Below are 20,921 nucleotides of genomic sequence, written 5' to 3'. Positions count from 1 at the left end.
CCGACCCGGGAGCACCCTAAGGAAGACCAGGAGAATGAGTGGCAGGTTCCAGAGCCACTGGCTGGAGGGGAGGATAGAGCTCGTGGGGGTCATTCGTGGGGAGTTCTCAAGCCTATGGATGACTTCAGACCCTACAGCACCAGCATCCCAGGGAAATCCTGGACACGATTTTGTAGCTTCCGTTCGGTAAGGCTGATCGTTGGAAGAAAATGTGAAAGGGTTGCCTCTAGCAAGCGTCTAACGGAGACCGTCGTATGGATTACAGACGGAGGTCATGGAGAGCCCAGCCAGCTTAGGGTCCTTCAGGGAGCGGGGGGGTCACCGTGCACGGAATGCATCCACCCAGAGCTTCCTCTTCTTTTTCACAGGAAAAAACCCACAAGTAGGCACACACGTTATACACTAATTTCAGGGGTTACGTGGCTCCCAGGGTGAAAACGGCACGTAAGTAACAGCGTTACATTAATTCAGCTGAAGAATTCGCCCTCTGTTCCAAGGGACACTGTCATGAGACCTTTTGCCCTTCTGATTTTTTAAAAGTTATTTCTTAGAATTTAAACTTTGAATCTCTGAGGTAGCACGGACTAATGGAAGTTCTATGAGTATCGCCTTGTGTTGGCCTTTCTTTATCTTTCCTTCCTTCCTCCCTTCTTTCTTCTCTCTCCCCCGCCCCTCTCCTTCCCTCTCTCCTTCTCTCCCTCCCTCTGTCTTCTTTCTTTTGTGCTGCTTGCCACGTCTAAGAAATCATTTCTTTCCCCCTCTTCTTTTTCCTCTAGGAACTGCGAAGGACAGAATATTCGATACAAGACATGCAGCAATCATGTAAGTTCTGTAAGAACGTATCACCCAGTAGTGTTCGTGGGTGCAGTTGGAAGATTATGTGTGCTGTAAAGCTAATGACCCTTTGGTACCCTTGGGGGAAAATCTAAGTCTTTTTTAACTGACACAGTTTTGGGGTATCTCATACCTTCCATGTGTACTACCTTTTGGGGGCCTTTTTACATTTATGAACTAATTTGGTAAGTATTTAGTAGTTTCTGAATTCTTGCAAATGATACCTGATACCTGTAAATACCTTGAGAGTTCAAGTGCATTATGTACAGGGTGTCCCCCGACCCTTGCACTGTCTCTGAGATAGAGGCAGACAAGGTGTGGTGATTTCTCTTTTGCAAATGAGGGCCCTGGGGCGTGCCAGCTCTCCAGCTCTTAACAAAAATGCACAACAACAGCAACAACAATACTACAAACAGCAGACAGCCCGCATTCTGAATGCTCCTTCCTGTGGTACTTCCTAAACGCTAGCCACTGTTCTAAGTGCCCATCCACCCATCCACTGATTTAACCCTCATAATATCTCTACAAAGTAGATGTTATCTTGATTTCCACTTTTTAAAAAACATTCATTTATTTGAGAGAGGGGGAGGGGCGGAAAGAGAGGGGGAGAGAGAGAATCTCAAGCCGACTCCCCCGAGCGCAGAACCCTGTGCGGGGCTCGATCCCACAACCCTGAGGTCATCACCTGAGCCAAAAATCAAGAGTCCGATTCTCCATCAACTGAGCCACCGGAACGGCCCTTACTTCCAGTCTCACACAGGACGAAACGTAGGAAACGTGCCGGGGGCCACGGAGCGGAGCTAGACCCCGGCAGTCGGGCTGCGGGTTCTGGAGTGCAAGCTTCTAGCCACTGTGCCACACCAGGCTGCCTCTTGGGTCCGGAGCCTGGTCAGATGACTGGTGACAGCGCAGACAGTGGTCTCGAATCCGGCTGCTCCTCCCGCCCCAGGAGCCCATGACTCCCAGGGGGAGTCGCAGGAACATCCCCCCTTCCGAGACCGTCAGAACCACCGACCCCAGGAGCTGTAGGATAGACCTTCTGACTGGCCACGGGGGGCCAGGGACAGAGGTCAGGGAGAGGAGAGGCGGCAGAGGGGAAGTCAGGGAAAGGAAGTCCCCCACGGCCGTGGGCCTTCCGTGCCCCAGCCCCGGGGAGGGGGTGTCCCTGCTGCAGGGGAGGCTCAGGCTTGACACAGACAGACCTGGCAGTGGCATTTCGATGTCTGCCCCCCTCCGCAGAAGATGCCTGAGAAGAGTAGGCCCCAGGCACTCAAGGCAGGATCGAATGTCCTTCTGTGAGACAGGTCGGATGTGATGGGGAGTGACATTCCGAGGGCAGAGAGGAAGAAATCCCACTGCTGGGGAGTGAGTGCCACACGGCCCCCCTGCGACAGCTGGCCTCGCTGCGGCGGCTCTCCCTGGGGTCATTCTGTCGGGGGAAATGGGGCTTTGGGCTGGAACATTCCATAACCCCCGGTAGCTGCCACCTTCAGAGAGAACCCTCCGCTCAGCGCCCAGCAAAGACCCCGACGGCCAGGCCCAGGCCCCAGAGGCCTCAGTGAAGACTTTCCCTCACCGGGCATCTCCCAGAGCGAGTGGAGACTTTCCAAGGGAGGTCACGCCTGTCAGCAAGGAGTTCCAGTACTTGAAACCACTGACCTCTCCTTTTTATACCGGGGTTTATGGGATCAAAGGCAGGGCTGGAAGAGAGCAGAAGGAAAACGCCTTTAAAAACAAGCATATCGTGATTTGGTCAGAGTGTTTTGGCAGCATGGACACGTTTTTATGTGAGCACAAAGGGAATAGTGGTTGACTCTGCACAGTGGGGTCCCCGGTGGCTTTCCAGAAGAGTCGGATGACATTTGATGGGACCCTTGAAAGACTCTCCATGCCATGGGTCCTGTGGACGGCTGATCTCTGGCAGTCTCCTCTTAGAGGTGTGCTTTATTTTGCACTGTCGCGGCTCCTACTCCAGTCCAGCCTGCTGTCACACAGGTGCTTTTCAAGTGCCACGCTTGCAGTCCCCTTCCTGGGTTCTTATTGCTTTGAATTCCCCTGACTCGCCTTCAAGGACCTCCAGAATCTGGTTAGCCTTATCTTGCGTTCAGCTCACAAACATTCACCCTTGCTGGTCATGCCTGGTCCTTGTCCCTCAGCACGACTGACTTCGTTTCTGCTGTGTCCCTGTTGCTTGTGTTCTTTCCTATAGTTGTCCTAAAACACATCATACCATCCCACATCTCCTCTGAAACATCACTTTTCTGTGATGCACCATTTGCTGTCTTCTTAAAATGGCCACTCACAATAATTCATTTTCACGCTAGAAATTTGCCTTTGGTTATATTCGAGGATCCCAAGTTGTGGTACAACTTGGATGTGAAGATAAAATAAAAATTTTAAGTTTGCTTACAGTAGAAATCCCATTTCTTCTAAGTCCCTACTCACTGGTTATCTGGGAAAAATGACCTAAATATATAACCCATATTAAAGCTTGGTTCAGTCCTTTTATATAAATCATCCCTTAGCTGAGGGTCTATCTCTTTTTGCATAAAAATGTTCCATTGATTAGGTGACCTCCCTGGCCCCGCATTTCTCACTCAGTTGTCCATGAGAACGATGTGTGTATCTTCATGGCTTGAGGAGGGAGAAGAGATCTCCGTCTTCGGCGTGGTCCTCCGTGGGTTCTAGTTGTGTCCTGCTTACCCGCTTCTCCCTTCTTCTCTTCCTAAGCTCTGCCCTCTTCCTCCCCCTCCTGTTCTGTGCTTTCCAGGCTGGCTGCCCCCTCCTGACTGAGTCAAGTCTTCCTGATCTGGGATCTCTTCTTTCTTAATTTAACACTTGGGACAATTTTATTTCCTTCACTGCAAAGCCTTCCTTGTGAGTCCATCAACACAAACTAACCCAGTGGGTCCCTGTATTTCACGCAGCAGATGCGGCATCTCCCATGAGATAACGGGCTCTCCACGTGACATCGGGGGATTAGATCCTTCTTTTCTGTTCTCCACAGCCTGTAACCTAGGCGACGCCCAGAAAATATATTTAACCAGTGTGTTGTCTTAACTGATATGAGGAAATGCTTCTCAGGGAAAGGGAAGCAGAAGAACGTTTGGTATTCGAACTTCCTAAATGTCAACTAAACTATTTAAGACACAGGAATCCCTAAATTGTCTTGAGCCAGTGCAGGGGACCCAGCAGAAGCCGACCAGACAGGCTTAGTGTTGACACTGGAAGAATGCCAAGTGAATGCAAGTGTTTAATGCAAGCCCTCCCTGTCTTGCAAGATTACTAGAAAGCAGTGTCACATAATGGAACACTTGTCACTCTGGTAATCAGTCTTGGCTCTGTCCTACTCTAGCCGGGTGTCTATGGCTAGTGACTGAAGACTTTGAGGATCCCAGTTTTCTCTGTTTATAAAATGAGGGTAATGATCGTGCTGACCCACCTACCTCAAAGGGAATGTCAGTGCGACCCCTCGTAAACTGGAAAGCATTGTCCAGATATAAGGGTGTCTTTATCGGGATCGTCATTTCCCAGGACAGAAGCCCACTCAAAGTAGCTCAAAAAAAAAATGGGATTCACTGGATGGATGTGTGGATATTTAATAGAATTTGGGCATCAGCACACCTTGAGGGCCTGGACCCAGGAGTCAGAAAGTGAGGAGCCCACGTTACGTAATCAGATTGAAAGACATGGTCTGTCACCTTTCCTTCTTCCGTGTCTAATTCATTCTTCTTTGCTCTGAGAGCTGGCTGGCTCGGCTTCAACAGGCATCTCAAGACAGCGCTGGTTAGCTCTGTCTCAGACTGGTGGGAGTCCCCAGCTCTTCTGCTGCAACTCCAAGTTCCTGGGAAAGACAGTCCTGGCATGGACCAGGTGTTTGCCCCTCTGATGATCAGCTGTGGCCAACGAGGCTGGGTCCTGTGTCCAAACCAGGCCCCCCTTTTAGCAAGAACGAAGTGTAGGCTGGCATCCTCAGCTGTCTGTTAATTAAACCTTGTTAATTTTGTGATATTTCTTTGGTTTATGGAGTTTAAGACAGTCAAGGGTCAGACAGCAAGAAATTTCAGTCCCTAAATCATGCTTACCACATCAGTGAGCCTAGTATAAGGGAAGGTTTTCACTCTGCTCTCTTACACTCTTTGGCTTGCGTTTCAAAGAGTCAGATACAGAGAAAATTGGCCACGGTTAAGGGAAGAGGAGGCCATATCGTTTTATCAACTGGTGATCTCCCCTGGGGCCAGATGGAAAACAGTCCTGGTTTCAAGAGAGAGAGGTCGACCAGTTTTAGTCTTTGCATCAACTCTTTCTTCCATAGGTGTGACCTGGGTTAAGGTTTAATGTTTCTGAAACAAGAAAAATGTGGATGCAATACAGGGTTTTGGAACGATTCACCGCAAAATAGTACAACTAATCCCAGGGGGGATGTTTGTTTCTTATATTTTATGTCTTCCCTACCTACTTCCAAAAAGGATTTGAGGCAGACTGTAAAGGCCAGAAGCATGAACACAGCAAGATACAAAAGTTAAGTGGTAAAAAGGGAGAAATGAAATAAATTGAATCCTAAGATTCTGGCTGATAATTTATTAATAATTTTTTGTAGGGAAGGGGCACCTGGGTGGCTCAGTCGGTTAAGCGGCTGCCTTCAGCTTGGGTCATGATCCCAGGATCTTGGGATTTAGCCCCACGTTGGGCTGTCTGCTAAGCGGGGAGCCTGTTTCTCCCTCTCCCTTTGCCTGCCTCTCTGCCTACTTGTATTCTGTCAAATAAATAAAATCTTTTTTTTTTTAAAGATTTTATTTATTTATTTGACAGATAGAGATCACAAGTAGGCAGAGAGGCAGGCAGAGAGAGAGAGGAGGCAGCAGGCTCCCCACTGAGCAGAGAGCCCGATGCGGGGTTTGATCCCAGGACCCTGGGATCATGACCTGAACCGAAGGCAGAGGCTTTAACCCACTGAGCCATCCAGGTGCCCCAAATAAATAAAATCTTTTAAAAAAACAATTTTTTGTAGAAAAAAAAATAACGTTAGGTGTCAAACTTGCACCACATGTCAAAATAAATTCCCAGTGTAACCAAGTGTTAAATATAATTGCTAAACCAGAAAGGAACTAGAAAAGTATATTTCAGTATTTATCATTAGGGTAGAAAAAGCATTTCTAAACTTATTAAAGACAGAAGAAACCTTAAAAGGAAATATTAACAGAGCTGACTACTTGGAAATATAAGGTTTCTTGACTTTGCCAAGTCCCCAAACCAAAATCAAATGGGGAGAATATTTCCAGTACAGATGGCAAAGGGTTGATGGCCTCATTAGGAAGGTTGATACTCTTATCTGTTAAAAATAGTAAAAAGTGAAACATTCCAATAGATAAATGAAGGACAGAAAACAGGAAATTTTTAAAGAGTTAATACAAAAAGCAAATATACGTGAAAGCTATCAAACCTAGGATATGAAAGGAAATGTAAATTAAAACAATGAAATTCTATTTAACATGATTAGAAAACTGTTAGCAAATTATAGCACCCAAGCTGAGAAGAGAGATTGGGGGGAAAAAAGGGAATTTAGGGAGCCTGGTGATAATAAGGAGGGAAATTCCTGGAGGGCAATTTGGCAATGTTTTGAAAAGCTCATCAAACACACCCTTTTTCTCAGAAATTTTATTTCCAGAAATTTGTTTTTGGGAAATCATCAAGGATTCGTGTAAAGCTTTAGGTACAAGAATCTTTGTCTTTTATTCTTTTTTACTAAACTTTTTAAAAAGGTTTTATTTATTTGACAGACAGAGATCACAAGTAGAGAGGCAGGCAGAGAGAGTGGGGGAAGCAGGCTCCCTGCTGAGCAGAGAGCCCAATGCAGTACTCGATCCCAGGACCCTGGGATCATGACCTGAGCCGAAGGCAGAGACTTTAACCCACTGAGCCACCCAGGTGCCCCTATTCTTCGTCTTCTTTTTTTTTTTTTTTTAATAGAAACTATTTCCCCAAGGTTTTATAACAACCATTGATTATTTTTATAATAAGAAAAGCAACACAAAATAATTTGTTGCCTTTCCGTATCTGTTTCCTTTCATTGGGAAGTTTGTATAGGATTAACGAATTCCCATCAATTAGGCAGTTTGTACCCAACTCTGAAGAATAAAGTAACATTGGTCCGCCAGCATCTGGCTTGGGGGGCGGGGGGGGGGGATTGGTAATTAAGTAAAAAGGTTTCTGAGTCATCAAACTTGCACCAACACTTTTTACTGTTAATATGAGAGCTCCCTAGAGCTTTTACTTAGAATTTCCTTGCTGTTGGTGTAGACAGAATTTGAAAGAGCCCCGTTTTCTCTTTCCATCCTCCATTGGGTTGAAGGCAGGTCCTTGGTTCCAGTGGAAAGGACGGGGTGGGGGAGGGGGGCCCACCGGGGGGAAGAAGAGCCCCTGAATTAACCATCACAAACACAGAAACAAAGAAACAAACACAAGTTCTCACAAAGCTTGGCAGTTTGGGGCCAAAGCAGGGACAAGCTACCCTTCCCACCGAAACGGTTCTTGAAGGCACGGATGATAATTAACATTCCCCATCAAGAGCTGGAGTCCCCTGGAAAAATTCAAAGCAAGACGGTCAAAAGAGAGCTTTTAAATAAGGTGAAGAAATGAGGTGACTCCAAGGTGCGAGGCCGGTGGCAGGGTCTGGTCTCGTGCGACTCTTGGGAAGTTGTTCTGCCCTTCGGTGGCCGATCTGCCTGAGTGATGTCCGTGTGGCCCTTCTCCTCTGCTCGCAGGACTGCCCTCCGGATGCCGAGGACTTCCGAGCCCAGCAGTGCTCCGCCTACAATGACGTCCAGTATCAGGGCCGTTACTACGAATGGCTTCCCCGGTACAACGATCCGGCTGCCCCCTGCGCGCTCAAGTGTCACGCACGGGGACAGAGCTTGGTGGTGGAACTGGCACCCAAGGTCCTGGATGGGACTCGCTGCAGCACGGACTCCCTGGACATGTGCATCAGCGGCATCTGTCAGGTAAGCCACACCTGCTTCCTCTACCCCCGGGTCCGGCAGGACCACGCCCGGTCTCCCTACCGAGGCTGGCTCTCTTCTTTTGTTCATGCAGATGAAACATTGCCTCTGATACTTTTCATGTAAAAAAAAAATACGGCAGAGAGCATCACTCACCTTCAAATTATGTTTTATTTATTTAAAAAAGCATAAACTTTGTCCAGGTAGACTCAAAAGACTGCGGTAGATGACACCGTATGGTTCCTTTAGGTCAGTGGTGCTCCAGCTTGAAACGGCATCAGAATCACCCAAAGGACTTGTTAAAACACAGGGTGCGGGGCCCCCATCCCCAGAATCTCTGACCCAGTGGGTCTGGGCTGGAACCCCATAATTTGCATTTCTAACAAGTTCAAGGGAGATGCTGAGGCTGCTGCTCCAGGGACCCCATTTAGAGAACCACAATGTGGGAAGGGTAATGTGGATGGGTTTGGGGAGCCTTTTAACTACTGTTTTATTAAAATTAATGTATTGTTTTGGGTCTTTGGGAGCAATGACTGACTTACTAAAAAAATGAGCGTGAGTGCATTCCAGCAGATTTTTCGGAGTGGGGTTTGCAATGCTGTGAAGCGGGTCACGGAGACGCAGAACCCCGCCCCCTTCGCCGGCTCGCAGTGGCGGTGAGGATCCAGGGCCCCGGCCAGGTTGCTGAGATCGGATGGGGATGGCGGGGAAACGATGAGACTCTACCCCCGTTTCCTTATCTCTGGAAGCATATTTTAAAAGAATTGTGTCTAGGATCCCATACCCTATTATGGTCCTAAGAAAAACAGTATGGATAAGGGCAACACCCAATCGCCACCAAGGGTCGGCCACTACCAGCCGCCTTGGGGTCACCCGGTCAAAGACGAGCCATGACCTTGCTCCTCAGAGTTTTGTTTTGTTTGTTTGTTTGTTTGTTTTTATCTTTTAAATCCACCATTCCTTTCTGTCTGCATGACTTCTTCTTTGGTCTACGCCTCCATCAACTCTGACCTAAGTCGCATCGCTAGCCTCCTCTCCTGCGCTCCCAGCTCCCGCCATCGTCCCCACGCGGGTCCATTCTCCACACGGCACCTGACACGATTGCTTCAAAACCCAAGACTGTTTCATTGTAAGAGCTGGTCACTCCCCAACTGAAATCCCTCGATGACTTATCACGGCCTCGACAGTGAAATCCACGGTCCTGGTTTGGCTTTTCAGGCTCTTCCTGGACACCCACCCGTTTTAAAAAATAGACTTAATTTTCTAGATTCACAGCGAAATTGAATAGAAGGTACAGAGAATTCCCATCTGTCCCCTGCCCCTTCATACGCATAACCTTGCCCGCTGTGAAATCCCGCATCAGAGTGGCCCATCTGTTTGATCAATGAACCTACATGGACACAGCATTGTCACCCAAGGTCTGTGCTGACTCTTGGTGATGTGCGTTCTGTGGGTTTGGGCGAATGTTTGTTGACTGCATCTACCAGTAGAGTGTCTTACAAAGCCATTTCACTGCCCTGAAAACCCTCTGTGTTCTGCGTGTTCATCCTCGCCTCCCCTGCTAACCCTTGGCAAGCACCCATCTTTCTGTTGTCTCCGTAGTTTTGCCTTTTCCAGAATGTCATATAGATGGAATCACAGAGCGTGTATGCTTCTCACATTGACTTCTTTTACTTAGCAGTGTGCATTTTAGTATCCTCCGTGTCTTTCATAACCTGGCAGCTCATTTCTTTTTATCACTGACGAACACCCCATTGTCTGGATGTACCACATTTTACTTTCCTACTGAAGGACATCTTGGTTGCTCCCAAGATTTGGCAACTGGGATAAAGCTGCTTTAAACATCTACATGCAGATTTTTGTATGGACGCAAATTTTTGAAACATTTGGGAAAACACCAAGGAGTTTAATTGTTGGCTCACGCTAGGGGTATGTTTAGTTTTGTAAGAAAGTGCCAAGCTGTCTTGCAAAGTGGCCGTTTTGCACTCCCACCAGCAATGAATGAGACTTTGTCTTGTCCCACATCCTTGCCAGCATGTGGTGGTGTCCTTCCTCCAGATTTGGGCCGGTCTAGTAAGTGTGTAGTGTCATTTCTTTCATCGTTGCTTTGATTTATAATTCCCTTAATGAAATACGGGGTTTAATATCTTTTCTTCTGCTTATTTGCCATCTATATATCCTCTTTGATGAGGTAACTGTTAAGCTCTTTTACCCATTTTTTTAAAAAGATTTTATTTATTTATTTGACAGAGAGAGATCACAAGTAGGCAGAGAGGCAGGCAGAGAGAGAGAGAGAGGGAAGCAGGCTCCCTGCCGAGCAGAGAGCCCGATGTGGGGCTCGATCCCAGGACCCTGGGATCATGACCTGAGCAAAAGGCTGAGGCTTTAACCACTGAGCCATGCAGGTGCCACTCTTTTACCCATTTTTAAACTGAGTTGTTCATTTTCTATCATTGAGAGATATTTGTATATTTTGGGTAACAGTCTTTTGCAAATATTTTTCTCCCAGTGTAACTCATCTTCTCATGTTCTTGACAGTGTCTTTTATAGAGCAGAAATTTTTAATTTTCAGTGAAGTCCAGCTTAACAATTATTTCTTTTCTAGGTATTGTGCCTTTGGTATTGTATCTAAAAAGTCATCATCATGCCCCAGGTCAACTAGATTTTTCTCCTATTTTATCTTCTAGGAGTTTTATACTTTTGTGTTTTACATCTAGGTGTGGGATTCATTTTGAATTATGTTTGTGAAGGATTTAAGTCTGTGTCTAGATACTTTTTCTTTTGCCTGTGGATGTGCAGTTATTCTAGTCCTTTTGTTGGAAAGATGATCTCTTCTCTGTTGAATTGCCTTTTCTCCTTTGTCAAAGATCAGGTGACTGTATTAATGCATTTCCATGCTCTCTATTATTTTCCATTGATGTGTTTGTCTCCTCTTTTGCCAGTACGACACTATTGTGATTACTTTAACTTTGTAGTAAGTCTTAAAGTTGGGTAGTGTTAGTTTTCTGACACTGTTCTTCTCCTTCAGTCTTGTGTTGACTCTTCTGGGTCTTTTCCCTCTCTATAAACTTTTTTTTCCCTTTTTTAAAAAATTTCTTTTCAGTGTAACAGTATTCATTGTTTATGCACCACACCCAGTGCTCCATGCAATACATGCCCTCCCTAATACCCACCACCAGGCTCCCCCAACCTCCCACCCCCCGCCCCTTCAAAACCCTCAGGTTGTTTTTCAGAGTCCACAGTCTCTCATGGTTCACCTCCCCTTCCAATTTCCCTCAACTCCCTTCTCCTCTCCATCTCCCCATGTCCTCGTGTTATTCCTTATGTTCCACAAGTAAGTGAAACCATATGATAATTGACTCTCTCTGCTTGACTTTTTTCACTCAGCATCATCTCCTCCAGTCCCGTCCATGTTGCTACAAAAGTTGGGTATTCGTCCTTTCTGATGGAAGCATAATACTCCATAGTGTATACGGACCCCATCTTCCTTATCCATTCATCTGTTGAAGGGCATCTTGGTTCTTTCCACAGTTTGGCGACTGTAGCCACTGCTGCTGTGAACATTCTCCATAAACTTTTGAGTCAGTCTGTCAGTATCCACAGAATTAACTTCTTGGAATCAAGTTGAGAAGAACTAACGTCCTGACAACACTGAGTCTTCCTGTCCACAAACAAGGACCATCTCTCCATTCATTTAGTTCTTTTTAAATTACTTTCATCAGAGTTTTGTAATTTTCCTCCTATAATTCTTGTACAAAATTTTTGTTGGGTAATACATTTAATTTTTATGAGAAATTGGTCTGTAGGTTTCTTGTAACATCTTTATCTGGTTTTGGCATTTGGGGAAATGCTTTTCTCATAGAATGAGTTAAGAAGTATTCTGTCCTCTTTTTCTGAAAGATTGTAGAGAATTGGTATAATTTCCTAATGCTTGGTAGAATTCGCCAATGAACCCATCTGTGCCTCGTGCTATCTGTTTTGGAAGGTTGTTAATTATTGGTTAAATTTCTTTAATAGATAGAGACCCATTCAGATTGATTTTTCTTCTGTGAGTTTTGGCAGATTGTTTCTTTGAAGGAATTGGTCCATTTCATCTAGGTTATCAAATTTGAAGGCACAGAATTGTTTATAATATTTCTTTGTCATCTTTTCAATATCCACGGGATCTGTAGTGCAGGTCCCCTCTTTCATTTCTGAAATTAGTAATTTGTATCTTCTTTCTCAGTTAGCGTGTTAGAGACTGGGATTTGAGTGATCTTTTAAAAAGCAGCTTTTGGTTTCATTGATTTTCTTTATTGATTTCCTGTTTTCAATTTCACTGATTTCTGCTCTAGTTTTCATTATTTTTCTTTTTATTATTATTTTGTATTTAATTTGTTCTTTCTCTGATTTCCTAAGGTGGAAGCTTACATGATTGATTCTGAATTTTTCTTCTTTTCTTACATATGCATTCAATGCAGTAAATTTCCCTGTAAGCACAGCTTTTACTTCATCCCACATATTTTGATAAACAGTATTTTCATTTTCCTCAAAATATCTTAAAATTTCTCTCGAGGTCTCTTCTTTGACTCATGTGTTATTTAGAAGAATGTTGTTTAGGGGCACCTGGGTGGCTCAGTCAGTTCAGCACCTGCCTTCAGCTCAGGTCATGATCTCTGTGTCAGGCTCCCTGTGCAGTGGGAAGCCTGCTGTGCTCTCTTGTGCATGCCCTGTCTGTCTGTCTCTCTCAAATAAATAAATAAGTAAATAAATGAAATCTTAAGCAAAGAAGTATGTTGTTTAATATCCAAGTATTTTGGAATTTTCCAGCTATGTTTCTGATCCTGATTTCGAGTTTAAGTCCAATGTGGTCAGAGAGAAGATGTTGTATGATTCCATTTTTTAAAAAAGATCTGTTGGGCACCTTGGTGGCTCAGTGGGTTAAGCCTCTGCCTTTGGCTCAGGTCATGATCCCAGGGTCCTGGGATCGAGACCCACATCGGGCTCTCTGCTCAGAGGGGAGCCTGCTTCCTCCTCTCTCTCTGCCTGCTTCTCTGCCTATTTGTAATCTCTGTCTGTCAAATAAATAAATAAATAAATAAAATACAATCTTTAAAAATAAAATAAAATAAAAAATAAAAAAGATCTGTTAAGGTGCGTTTTGTGTCCCATGATGTGGTCCTTCTTGGTGAATGTCCCGTGTGAGCTTGAGAGGAAAGTTCCTGCAGTTTTTAGAGGAAGTAGTCAAGAGGATATCAATTATATCCATTTTTTTTTGATGATGCTGTTGAGTTCAGCCATGTTTTCACTGATTTCTCCTTGCTGCGGCTGTCCATTTCTGATGGGTGGGTGTTGAATTCTCCCTACTCTAGTAGTGGACTCATCTGTTTTTCCTTGCAGTTCTATAAGTTTTTGTCTCATGCGTTTTGACATTCTCATTTGGCACATACACATTAGGGATTGTATGTCTTCTTGAAATATTGATCCTGCTATCATTCCATAAATGCCCCTCTTAAACCTGATAACTTCCCTTCCTCAGCAGTCTGCTCTGTATGAAATCAATACACCTACTCGTGTTTTATTTTGATTAATGTTAGCATGCCATATCTTTTTCCATCCTTTTACTTTTAATCTGTTTATGTCTTTATATTTAAAAGGAAATTCCTGTAGACAGTGGTAACTGGATCTTGTTTTTTTGATCCACTCTGACAATGTTCATCTTTTAATTGGTACATTTTGGCCAGTGATGTTTAAAGTGATTATTGATATAGTTGATATAGTTGGATTAATATTTGCCGTATTTATTACTGTTTTGTATTTGCTACCCTTGTTCTACATTCCTATTTTTTGTTCTCTGTTCTGTTTTTTTTTGCAGTTTTAATTGAGTATTTTATATGAATGCATTTTCTATCCTTATTTAATACATCAGTTATCCTTTTTTTTTTTTTTTTGCCTTTTTTAGTAGTAGCCCTACAGCTTGTAGCATGTATTTATGACTAGTCCAAATTTACTTTCAAATAACACTGTACTGCTTCATGGGTATAGTGAAAATACCTGCAGCAACGTAATAGCAACCATAGACTCCAGATTCCCCCCTACATCCTTTGTATCATTGCTGTCATTCATCCCACTTACGCATAAGCATATGTAAGCCCGTAGCTACGCAAATATACATGTAAGGATACACAGTCAAACACATGGTTGCTATTATCGTTTTGATAAACTGTAATCATCAAGATCTATTAAGAATAAGAAAAATTAATGTTTTTATTTTACCTTCCTTTATTCACTCTCCCAGGCACTTCCTTTCTTTATATAGATCCACGTTTCCGACCGGTATTGTTTCCTACTCTGAAGAACCAGGTCCGTTAGCAGAAAAATTCCCTCAATTTTTGTTTGCCTGAGAACGTCTTGATTTCTCTCTCGCTTTTGAGGGATAGTTTCGTAGGGCACAGAATTCTAGGTTGGTAGTTTTTCTTCTCTCAGCACTTAAAATATTTTACACCATCTTCTTCTTGCTTGCGTGTTTTCTTAGGAGAAGTCCGATGGGATGCTTGTCTTTGCTGCTCTACAGATAAGGTGTTTTATTCCTCTGGCTTCTGTCCAGATTTGGTTTTTATCTTCGATTTTTTGCAATTTGAACGTGAGAGCTTACATGTAGTCTTTTTGGCATTTATCTTTCTTGGTGTTCTTTGAGCCTCCTGGCCCTATGGTTCTGCGTCTGACATTAATTGGGGGGAAATTCTCAGTCATTATCGCTTGAAATGTTTCTTTGTTTCCTTTTTCTCTCTCTTCTTTTGCCCCACTTCACTCAGGCCACACTCACTGTAGCTGTCCCGCAGTCCTTGGATATTCTGGGTTTTTTTTAAAATTTTTTTTATTTTTCAGTCTTTTTTTTTTGTTGACCTCTCCTCAAAGATTCCACTCTTCCCCTCTTTGTGCTGTTTCTCCACTTCTGCAAAGTGCCAGAAAACTCTTACACCTACTGTTCCCCCTGTCTTCGATCTACGCTCTTGGCTACTCTTGCTATCTTCATGATATCAGCTTTAACCTCGTTGGTTAAAGCCAATATAGGTCACTGAAGACTGAATAAGAAAAGCAGGTTTCCAATGACAGAAAAGGAAATGGCCCCACCGTTTGAGGAGTGAGCGTTGGAAGGGGTGCCCCTGATGGGGCAGAACTTCTGTATAATAGCAAAGTGAGAGAAAACAAGTGAACGGTGGGTGAGTGTTTAAGAAGGAGAGTCAGCAGTGTCCAATATTTCGGAGGAGTCAAGAGGATAAGAAGGGAAATGTGCTTGCTTCCTTTGGGCCAAACCAGTCCCGCTGGCGATCTCAGCTCGAGCAGTCTCTGTAACGTGGTTGGAGTGGACCCTGGTGGCAGGATGTCCTCATTTTCTGTGGTCTTCATTCATACCATGTCTCAGCCTTGGGCTTTTCAAGTAGGTAAAAAAGGAGGAATTATTCTCCTCGCAGGTCCTGTTTTAAACCCATCCTTTCGCGAACACCATTCCGTGAGTCCAGCCCGGTCACTGTCACATAGGAGGCCCGCATCCAGCACAGACTCCCTTTCCCTGGTCCCTCCTTGTGCTTGCTGACCACAGCTCCCTCTTCATTATGTCCAAGGCCACGTTGGCTCCAGTAATTTCCAGGGCTTGATGGGGCTTGCAGGAAAAATGTGGTTTTCAGTACTGAATCAGTTCATTTTGAAAGTGCACTTCCTCTTCTGTTTTTGTGGTGCTGATGGGTAGGCCGATTCTTTGGGCAGTGACAGGAGATAGCTCGGCTGCTGAAAGCTGAGCGCTGATTTATCGAGCGTGTTTATCGAGTTTCCTCACAGCGGAGTAGATGAAGAAGCCACGTTGTAGTTACGGTAAAACTAATAGCAGCTGACATCTGCTGGGTGTCTAGTCAGTACCAGGCGTCGTCTAAAGCTCTTGGCTGTGTGAGCTCCTCACACGTGTGACGTAGGTACGGTCATCGTCCCCACTTGGGAACGAGCTTTGGAGAGGCTAAGGAATTTTTCCGGCATTAAGAAAACAGATTCTGAAACCACCACGCTGTGCTGATGACACTTGTACTTTCTGTGTTGCCCGAGGTGCGGTTGGAGTTTGTAACGGGCCAAGAGATGCGGTTCTGGGAAGGGACGGCCAGGATGCTGGGTGGGTCTTGCACCATAGTACCATCAAGCTTAGACAGATGCGCGGAGACAGAGTCCTCGGGCGTGGTCACGCTGAGCGAGAGGGCTGTTGGGACCTGCTCACTGGGAAGGGGGGAATCTACCCATGAACACACCAGGGCTTCTGTTTGTCTGCAGGAGCCAGAAATCTGGCTTTTGACGTGAAATGTCCAGTTGAAAATAACACGTTGCTGTTAATGACCTTGTCTTACCCACTAACAGCTAAATTGTGCTCTGACACCTGCCTGGCTTTCCTGTGCTAACAGACAACTGCCAAAGCTCAGTGCCTTAAAACAGTTAAAGATGACCCAAGATGGTCAAGGCCACACTTAACTTTAAGGGAATGGGGACGTGTAGTCCTTCTGTGGGCTGAAAGGAGAAGCTCCGTATTTTAGAACGTCTCTGATGACCACCACAGAGCTCCATACACCCTGATTTTCAAGGCAGGAATGTAAAGTTTTTTCTATGGTAGAATCCAACCGTCAAGAGATCTCAAATGGAAGGTGACTCAAAAAATTGGCTCTAGAAGGATTAAATTAGAATTACCTCGAAAGATTCATTGGCTTAACATGGGGTGATGCCGCTTATTTAAATGCTATGTTCTTTTATTTGGTTCGGAATTCGTATGCAGAAATGGTGAAACAGTCCTTAGCTGAAGTGATTTATGTAGGAGTATTTATTCCCGAAAGCATGGCTCATGTATTTTTTTTTTTTCAGGTGTAATTTATTTATTTATTTATTTTTTATTTTAATAAACATATAATGTATTTTTATCCCCAGGGGTACAGGTCTGTGAATCGCCAGGTTTGGCTCATGTATTTTAAATATTCGTTTAAGTCCGATATCTTGTGTAAGTTGTCTCATTAGCTGTGCTGTAGGATATGGGCCTTGTCTTGTTAAATTACACCCCGTAGTGCCTGCCTGTGTAAAAATGGGTCGCTTAATAGTTTTTAATGAATTTATTGACACATTTGATCGATTCGTGGTTTTTAAAATCATTACAAGTAGAGATCTTGACTTCAGGAGATGTCACAGAGGTTGAAAACTCCTTGGGCAGCTTTTCGAACGTTGCTTAGTATGGATCACAATGAGGTCTGAGAGCCCAGATTCGGTAGTCGCTCGGTTTCAAGGGCAGTTCGGACTTCGACCCTGTGGACCACACGACAACTGGAGCTTCTTCTCAGATATTCTTTTTCTGTGATGTTTTCACTGCTTGTTTTGGCTGTAAGATTTGGACGAACCGTCACTTGAAACGAAATTCCGAAACAAATGTGAGTGCTCAGGGAGGCGTTGGCTTGCCTAAGATCTTACAAGGCCCTAAACGCTCTTCAAAACAAGCCTATCCTAGCTCCTAAATCCACACCCTTTCTGGATGACCAGATAGAGGGTGATTCTCATTCTCATGAAATGCAGAGCGCTCAGGGACCTCAATTGTGAGGACAGAGCTTGGCTGAGGAACAGGGTTTCTATAACTTAATGGTAGAATTACTCCCCTTGGAGAAAGTTGCATGAACACAAGTTACTCAATGATTGAATCCCAACCATGCAAGTGTGTTTCCAGAATCAATCTCTCTTAATTTGTTCCACATGTACTGGTAAATATTAATAAAATTGCCCGTGTGACTCGGTTCTTTGTGGTCCATCTACTGCTTCTAAAGGTGAGGAGGGTGTAGCAAGGTGTTAAGATTCTGATGTCGGCTGACCTGGGTTTTCCGGCCATTACTGACCCTATTGATTGGCTCTGTGATGCTGGCAAGTCATTTAACCTCACTGACATTCAAGTGCCTTATTTGTAAAATAGGGACAGGAGACACCACCTGTGTTGTCAGGTTGCCGTGAAGACTCAGTGTTGTGACGCGCTTGGCGTAATGCCAGACACATGGAGGCAGTCAGTAAAAATCAACTATTATTCTTAGTATTTCATTACCACCTTTATAAAATTATATAATCGGGATGAAAGGATCTCGAAAGCCTTTGGATTTAGTGACTCCGCAGAGAATTTAATCCCCTCCCCAGTTTTCCCGCCAAGAAGACTCCTACCCAGCTCATGGTTGAATGCTTGTTGTTGGATAACTCTGACTTTTCCAACTTTCTGATGTTGATCTAAACTTAGGCTTAAACGTGTAGCTTTCACTGTTTGGAAGTACAAGGAACAAATGGAAACCCTTTCTTCATGACAGCCCTTTGTGAATTTAAAAATATCTTTAATCACAGGCTTTTCCTTAAACTTCCTTGGAACTTTTCCTGCCTCTCCCTGAAACTTTTACTTGATCTTTCTCCTTCCCTTCAGCACCAGCATTTTGGAAAGAATAGTCCGTAGATGTGTTTTCAACTCCCTCCAGTTTTATTCCGTCTTCAACACCTTGGGTGCCGTGATTCAGCAGCTCCCCGCATTGAGACAAGGGGCCGTGCCCAGGAGTCACAACAAAATGCAAAACAGAGATGATAGAAGGGGGTCTTTTTTATTGAGCCCTTTATAATGTTCTAATGCCCGTACTAGGAGTTTTTACGTACACTTTCTCATCTTACTCTTGCTACACCCTATGCGAAGTGTGTATTATTTTCTGTGTGTTAGCCTTGAGGAAGACGGGTCTTTGAGAGTTTGACCTGTTGGCCGTCCGCCATCTTGAAAGGGTTGGAGGAGCCAGACAGGGGGGCTGTCTGCCTCCAGAGTCCCTGCACTTAAACACCAGGTATAGAAACACAGACAAGTTTGAGTGACACGGGAGGTAGGGATATACTCTCCCACCACTTACCGTAAGTTGGCGCATATTCTGTAGAAGACATATTTGTACAGTAAAAAGAAGTGCGCCAAGCCCATGTCCTCGTAGACAGAAACTCGCGATCTAGTAGAGACATACATGTACCCATACACACAGATAACTCACAAAAATAATAAGTCACAAAGGATTGAGAGGTAACAGTATAGGCATATGCTATGAGACATCGCTCCCATTCATTCCTCGCCTGCATTTAAGGAATAGTTTACAAAGAGCCCAGATGTCCATACAGGGATGAACGGGCAAAGAAGGGATCACACACACACACACACACACACACACACACACACACACACAGAGGAATATTACTCAGCCATCAAAAACAATGAACTCTTGCCATTTGCAATGACGTGGGTGAACTACAGTGTATTATGGGAAGTGAAATAAGTCAGTCAAGGAAAGATAAATACCATATGATTTCACTCATGTGGAATTTAAGAAAGAGAACAGATGAACACAGGGGAAGGGAAAGAAAAATAAAATAAGGTGAAAACAGAGAGGGAGGCAAACCATAAGAGACTTCACTCTTGGGAACAAACTGAGGGTTTGTTTGTTTGTTTTGGGAGGGGGTCGGGGGATGGGGCACCTGGGGGATGGGCACTGAGGAGGGCACATGACGTGATGAGCACGGGGTGTTACAACCGATGAATCACTAAATCCTCCCCCTGAAACTAATAACACACTGTATGTTAACTAGATTATATTTATTTATTTTTATTTATTTTTATTTTTTTAAGATTTTATTTATGTATGTACTTGACAGAGATCACAAGTAGGCAGAGAGAGAGGAGGAAGCAGGCTCCCCGCGGAGCAGAGAGCCCAGTATTGGGCTCCATCCCAGGACCCTGGGATCATGACCCGAGCCCAAGGCAGAGGCTTTAACCCACTGAGCCACCCAGGTGCCCCACTAAATTATATTTAAGTTAAGAAAGTTTTCAATAAAGAAATGGCTTACAAAGGTACGTATGGAGATCTCATGACAGAGGAAGGCTCATGTAGATAAAAAACGATGGACAGAAGGACAGATAAAGATACAGAATAGAGACCTTGAGCTATAGGATGTGGAGCTTGAGATACAAACGGGGAAAATGTTGAAGGTAGGACCGTGACCCAGATGGAAAGGCACCGACTTCAGCGGAGAGAGGAGGCGTGGGGAGCGAGGGGGCGGAGGAAATAGGGCCTGTAACGCTCCGTTCATTTTCTGTACATAAAAATATGACTCCAAATAAAGACGAAAATGAAAATGTAAAGGGAGGGACAGCTTTAATTCGTCCCTTTGAAGGGGACTGGGCCTTGGTGAGATTCCTGACAGCCGGGCCCGTAAGGCTTTCGGTCGCTCCTGCGTTCGTAGGGTGGTGGGCCGGAGGAGGCTCACCCTGGGGGGCTGCCGCAGGGCCCCGCGGCCTGGCCCTTCCCGGCTCCTGACGCCCGCTTCTGTCCGCAGGCCGTGGGCTGCGACCGTCGCCTGGGGAGCAGCGCCCGCGAGGACAACTGTGGCGTCTGCGCCGGCAACGGCTCCACGTGCAGGCTGGTGCGGGGACAGTCGAAGTCGCACGTCTCTCCGGAAAAAAGTAGGTTTGAAACCCGCTCGGAGGTGACCCACAGGGCAGCCCGCGCTCCGGCTTCGCCCAGAGCTAAGCTTTCCCCGGGCGAGGCGCCGCGGACCCCTTCTCCCAAAGTCACATTTCTCCCAAAACGGTCGCCCGCGTTCTGGGTTCCATCGTTTTTTCCCCAAGTCTGCCTGTTTCCGTGAATCCTGACCGGTACGGAATATGATGAGTTTTAAAAAAAATATTTGCCATTTTTTTTAAGGTAGAGCATGAAGTCATCATTTTTTAGTTGCCCCCCTGGCTTGCCGACAAGAGCCTCTTGTCGTGTGTCTTCCCCTTCCTATCTTCTCCTCTTTCAGATCAGCTGCTAAAGTCACGCATTTTGCCGTGGGGACGCTGACCTTTTCCCCACCGTTGTGAGCTTTGTTATATCCTGAGTACCTGCCTTTTGTCTGTTATGCCCATTTCATTTTACTTTTACTTTTCAGTCTTCTGGCGATGCCTCTTTTAAACAGGGATCTCCATTGGTTACTTGACTTTCACTATTTGTGTTTTTAGGATCGTTAGTTTCGAAGTTCTGTGTGCTCGGGAACTTTCACTTT

General features: G+C 44.9%; 1 protein-coding gene across 1 annotated transcript in view; it reads left to right on the top strand.

Annotated features, from left to right (window-relative positions):
* Positions 1 to 20,921, top strand: part of ADAMTSL3 (ADAMTS like 3) — a 336,362-nt gene that overhangs the window by 132,529 nt on the left and 182,912 nt on the right. The window contains exons 5-7 of the mRNA XM_080807956.1: positions 777 to 822; positions 7,599 to 7,835; positions 20,214 to 20,340. Of these exons, the coding sequence (XP_080664082.1) occupies positions 777 to 822; positions 7,599 to 7,835; positions 20,214 to 20,340 (410 nt within the window). The remainder of the gene's footprint in view (positions 1 to 776; positions 823 to 7,598; positions 7,836 to 20,213; positions 20,341 to 20,921) is intronic.

Source organism: Martes martes (genome assembly GCF_963455335.1).
Source record: "Martes martes genome assembly, chromosome: 7".
In the NCBI taxonomy this organism is placed as follows: Eukaryota; Metazoa; Chordata; class Mammalia; order Carnivora; family Mustelidae; genus Martes; species Martes martes.
The sequence above is the reverse complement of the archived record's forward strand: the minus strand, read 5'-3'. Positions and strand labels throughout refer to the sequence as shown.